General features: G+C 42.8%; 1 protein-coding gene across 1 annotated transcript; it reads right to left on the reverse strand.

Annotated features, from left to right (window-relative positions):
- Positions 1-1,190: 1,190 nt before the first annotated feature.
- Positions 1,191-5,200, reverse strand: LOC114188334. Its single transcript, XM_028076928.1, has 6 exons — positions 4,783-5,200; positions 4,130-4,722; positions 3,992-4,097; positions 3,493-3,790; positions 2,958-3,228; positions 1,191-2,885 (listed from the first exon to the last, which is right to left on the reverse strand). The coding sequence occupies exons 1-6, from the start codon at positions 5,198-5,200 to the stop codon at positions 1,191-1,193; spliced, it is 3,381 nt and encodes a 1,126-aa protein (XP_027932729.1).
- Between the last annotated feature and the right edge of the window lie 823 nt (positions 5,201-6,023).

Genomic DNA, 6,023 nt, shown 5'->3' on the forward strand with positions numbered 1-6,023 from the left:
TATTTCTGCAGAATTAATATAGAAAATCACACTTGCATTTTGATACTTTTATATGAATACATGTAATATATCTACATCTTGAAATCCAAAATTTTAATTCACCTCAAGATTCATTTTTTTTTTTTTTTGTCTTTTCAGAAAGGATTCCACTGTACCCAATTCACATAAATAACTTTCCAAATCCTAATGATCTTTTACACTTCAATTACCTAATTATTTATTTTTTAATTTGTGTTCATGCAACTTCCCCCTAATCCAAATCTTTCGACGTACTCACCCATGAAAACACCTCCAACCCCAAAAGGAAAAAAAATAAACAACAGACCCTACATTTTTTTTTATCCAGTTTCGCATCAACAATCACCAAAAAATCTCACACTTTAACATCTTTCAGAGTTTTATAACACAATAACACCAATAACCATACCACATATACAAGAAAAATATAGATAGCTCCCCTTACCCGGTTTCTTAGCTTCAAACAATTTCCAATGAATTCTTCCTTGTTCCCAAAGCTCCCCTCTTTGCCTCCACTCCAATTTCCTTCTCTGGATTGCAATTCTCAGCCCTCACTTGACACACACACTATGACTTTTTGTTTTCCCCACTCACTCTTCTCTCTCTCCCCCCAACTTCAGCCCAAAATAAATAATACACATAATAAAACGAAATTTATTTAAATTCAAGGTTTTATGACCATTATTTTGGATTACTGCACCCCAACTGCTACCTCTCTGGTTTCTCAGGGAATTTCTACAGTCTCTAGATTTTTCCATCACTTAGCAAAAATTTAAAAATATAAATAGCCTACTTACTCTAGTCAAGATTCGAACCCACAACCTCCCAATCCATCAAACACATGCATACCAACAAACCATCCCATTATTCTTGTTAATTCACACATTCATATAATGTTAAACCATGTTTCCGCATTCATAATATTTTGGTAATATAAAACACAATTAAAATCACACTAATGGCACACACTAGACTTGAACCCAAGTCCTCCCAACATAACCAAGTACTCTAAACCCTTTAAGTTATCATTGTTTCTTGTCTAAGGTTTATCAAAGAACTCCCTTAAGGTATTCTCAACCCCTCATTTCTTTATTCCATTACTTATTAATTTTCATAAATTTCCTGGATCTCACATTACTCCCAACTCAAAAGAATTTTCGTCCTCGAAAATTTCACTTACCATGGAATAAATAAGGATATGATTCCTTCATGAGGTCCTCCATTTCCCATGTTGCTTCTTGGGTTGCCTCATCCCAAAGGACCTTTACCGTCCGGATCTCCTTCCCTCTCAGCTTCTTGACCTGAAAATCCACTATCCTCATCGATCTCACGTCCAATGTCAGATCATCCCTGAATTGGACATCATCTGTCTCTAGCACATGGCTGGGATCTGCAATGTATTTACGTAACTGAGACACGTGAAATACATTGTGCAAGTTGGCTAGATGTGGTGGCAATGCAATTTCATAGGCTACTGGCCTGATTCTCCTATTGATCTGATACGGCCCTATGAACTTCGGTGTTAACTTTCTGGATTTGATTGCTCTCCCAATGCCTGTAGTTGGGGTGACTCGTAGGAACACATGATCCCCCACTTGGAATTCTAGCGGCCTCCTCCTTTTATCTGCATACGACTTCTGTCTACTCTGAGTCGCACGCATCCTGTCCTGAATCAATTTGACCTTTTCTGTCGTCCGTTGCAATAACTCCGGCCCAACGGTCACTGACTCTCCATCCTTATACCAACATAGTGGGGTTCTACATCTCCTCCCATATAATGCCTCGTAGGGCGCCATTCCAATGCTTGAGTGGTAACTGTTATTGTAAGTAAATTCCACCAAGGGAAGTACTTCACTCCAACCACCCAAATGATCCAATACACATGCCCGAAGCAGATCTTCTAGTGACTGAATCGTTCTTTCTGATTGACCATCCGTTTGAGGATGATATGCAGAACTCATTCTCAGTTGAGTTCCCAATGCTGCCTGTAAACATTGCCAGAACCGCAAGGTGAATCTCGGGTCACGATCTGACACTATACTTGCTGGAACCCCATGTAATCTTACAATCTCCCGGATGTATAACTCTGCGAGTTTCTCCATTGACATCCTCAGTTTGATTGGTAAAAAGTGCGCACACTTGGTGAGTCTGTCAACTATTACCCAAATGGCATCATGCCCTTTTACAGATCGAGGTAGGTGAGTCACAAAATCCATAGAGATACCATCCCACTTCCACTGGGGTATCTCCAGTGGTTCTAGGGTACCTCCTGGCCTTTGGTGCTCAATTTTAGCCTTCTGACACACTAAACAGGCTGCCACAAAATCCGCCACATCGGTTTTCATCCCAGGCCACCAGAATGACTCCTTAAGATCCTTGTACATTTTCGTCATACCCGGATGGATACTGAGGCGGCTCTTATGTCCCTCATCCAGAACTCTCCTTCTCATCCTCCAATTCCCTGGCACACAAACCCGATCTCGAAATCTTAAGATGCCATCAGCCCCCATCTTGAATTCCTTTCCTTTCTCTGTACCCAACCATCCAACAATCCGTTGTAATTCAGCATCATGCACCTGCCCCTCTCGGATCTCCTCAAGGAAGGTGTTTGTAACTGTTAACATACTACACCGGATATGATCAGAATCCAGTTGTAAACCCAAATTCATATCGCGCAATTTCTCTATCAGTTCCAATTCTTTCATCATCAGTGACGACATATGCACCCGTTTCCTGCTCAAGGCATCAGCTACCACATTAGCCTTGCCTGGATGGTAGAGGAGTTCAAAATCGTAATCTTTAAGGTACTCCATCCATCTCCTTTGCCTCATATTAAGTTCTTTCTGATCAAATAAATACCTTAAGCTCTTATGATCGCTAAAGACTCGGAATTGGGAGCCATATAAGTAATGTCTCCAAGTCTTAAGAGCAAAAACTACCGCAGCCAGTTCCAGATCATGGGTGGGATAATTCTTCTCGTGGATCTTCAACTGTCGAGAAGCATACGCTACTGCCCTTTTCTCTTGCATTAACACACATCCCAACCCCTGGTATGACGCATCGCAATATACTTCAAATGCTTGAGTAGTATCGGGAATAGCCAATACTGGAGCCGTGGTTAGTCTCTTCTTCATCTCTTCAAAACATGCCTCACATTGTTCCGTCCATGAGAAAGGTTTGTCCTTTCGCGTGAGTTGCGTTAAAGGACTTACCATTTTGGAGAACCCTTCTATAAATCGCCGGTAGTACCCGGCCAATCCCAAAAAACTCCTTACCTCTGTCACCGTCTGCGGCCGTTCCCATTTCAACACGGCTTCTATTTTTGCAGGGTCGACTGCGATACCATGAACCGAGATTACATGCCCAAGAAATTGGATCTCGCTCAGCCAGAACTCACATTTTGATAATTTCCCATATAATTGATGTTCCCTGAGTATTTCCAACACCACCTTCAGATGCTCAGCGTGTTCATCCCGATCTCTGGAGTAAATGAGGATGTCATCGATAAACACGACAACAAACTTATCCAGACACTGTCGGAATATCCGATTCATATAATCCATGAATACCGCTGGAGCATTTGTCACCCCAAACGGCATCACGACATATTCATAATGTCCATAACGAGATCGAAATGCCGTCTTTTGTACGTCCTCAGGCTTGACCAAAATCTGATGATACCCAGATCTCAAGTCAATCTTTGAGAACACCCCAGCCCCTCGCAGCTGATCCAATAGATCATCTATCCGTGGTAACGGGTACCTGTTCTTAATTGTGAGTTTGTTTAACTGACGATAGTCGACGCATAGTCTGGAACTCCCGTCTTTCTTCTTAACCAGTAGTACTGGGGCTCCCCATGGTGATGCACTTGGCCTGATGAATTTCTTCCCTAACAGATCTTCTATCTGCTTTTTGAGTTCTGTTAATTCAGCTGGTGTCATTCTATAAGGAGCGATAGACATCGGACCTGCCCCAGGGATGAGGTCGATAGTGAAATCCACATCCCTGCTTGGGGGTAATCCAGGAACTTCGTCAGGAAACACATCCGCAAAATCAGCCACCACAGATATGTCACGGATCTGCTCTTCACTACTCTTTTCTCTGACTGAGCTATCATCATGAAACAGGTAGCTCCTTCTCTCAATTCTTTCATAGCTTCTTGAGATGAAATCAATTTTACCCCTTCAGTTTCTGGGAATATCAATCTACGCCGTCCACAATCCATTACCACATGGTGATTGGACAGCCAGTCCATCCCCAATATCACATCTAAATCCTCCAACGGCAAGCAGATTAGGTTCACTTTGAACCTACGGCCCGCCACTTCGATCGAGCATCCATCACAACTAGTACTTGTTGTAACTTGCCCAGACGTCAGTGTCGAGACTACTAGCTCGCACCCCAAGTCATGAACCTCTAATCCCAACCTCCCCACACATGCATTGGAAATAAAAGAATGTGAAGCTCCCGAATCAAAAAGCACCCATACATTCTGACCCATCATTACACACGTATCTTGTATAAGATTACCTGATCGTTTTGCCTCGGCGTTAGTCAGCGCAAACACTCTCCCTGCTGCTCTTGGCCTCTCTGTAGAAGGCAGTTGTGGTCGTGGCTCTGCGACCGTCTTCTTATTAGGACACCTGTCTGCAAAGTGGCCAGGTTGATCACACACAAAACATTTCCGCCATCCTCCACTACTCCCTGCATTACGAGCAAGTCTGGGGCAGTCCCTTTTTAAATGTGCTCCCCCACACTAGAAACACTTCAACCCTTGTGACGACGTCTGAGGTCGATTATAAGGCTTCTTCTGTTGTCTAGCCTCTACAACATTTCTCTGCGGTCTGGCTACTCGACTAGGCCCCATCTCTAATTGTTCCACACTTTTCGCTTGTTCCACTAAGAGAGGAAACTCTTGGATCCTGAGTGGCACCAGAACCCTGAGCAGTTCATGTCGTAGACCCCTCTCAAATTTTCGACAACGCCATTCCTCTGTGATATTCTGTGTGTAAAACCGCGCCAGATATTCAAATCGGTTAACGTAAGCCTGTACAGTCATATTGCCCTGCTGTAAGGTCAAGAACTCAGCCTCCCTCTCATGTTTAGCACTATCTGGAAAATAATTTTCCAGGAATCTCTTTTTGAAATTCTCCCAGCTCACTTCCTCCTCCCTAGTTCCCATCTGTTGTTGCATGCCAACCCACCAGTATTCTGCATCACTCACCAAGAGAAAGGTGCCATAGGCCAGCTTCTGTTCATCTGAGCAGCCTAGTACACGGAATATCTTCTCGCACTCCCTGATCCACGCATCTGCGTCATCAGGAGTGGCCTTGCCATTGAATTTGGCTGGTTTGTGCCTCATGAAATCATCCATGCTCACAGGTCGTGGTGCAGGCTGTGGTAGCACCACCTGTTGCGGCTGCATAGCATCAACCAATCGGTGAATAGCATGGGCAATTTCATCAGCTGAGTTATTGGCACCAATTCTTCTACCTCTTCCACCAGCCATTTCTTAGTTTCTGGTACATAGGTATCATACACCATTATAAGTTATCTCTGAAAATGCATTAGCAATACACACCATGCAATAACACATATCTCAACAACTCTTACAATTCAGTCAATTTACACTAATCTCACAATCGCAATAAGCTCACTTCCCCAAGGCCCAAAAATCATTTTGAAATCATATGCTCTGATACCAAATGTAACACCCCAGATGGATATTACTAGATAAAACTGATTTTTCACAAAATATACTTTAAGAAAATCAGACATTACAATAAATTCCCAAGCGCGGGAAATTTCAAACTTGTCTCGCTATAATCCATTCGTACTATCTCATCTTTATTACAAGTTCATAATGGATAAAATATCATAATGTCTATTACAAAAGGTAGGAAAGCATAACATAAAGAAAATCCCCCATCGGTAGCCCCGCTCTGTTGCTAAGCATCAGCATGATCACCTGAATTCACGTCTGCTCCCACGTAACAAGTCACGTG

This window comes from Vigna unguiculata, chromosome 6, assembly GCF_004118075.2.
Source record: "Vigna unguiculata cultivar IT97K-499-35 chromosome 6, ASM411807v1, whole genome shotgun sequence".
Taxonomy (NCBI): Eukaryota; Viridiplantae; Streptophyta; class Magnoliopsida; order Fabales; family Fabaceae; genus Vigna; species Vigna unguiculata.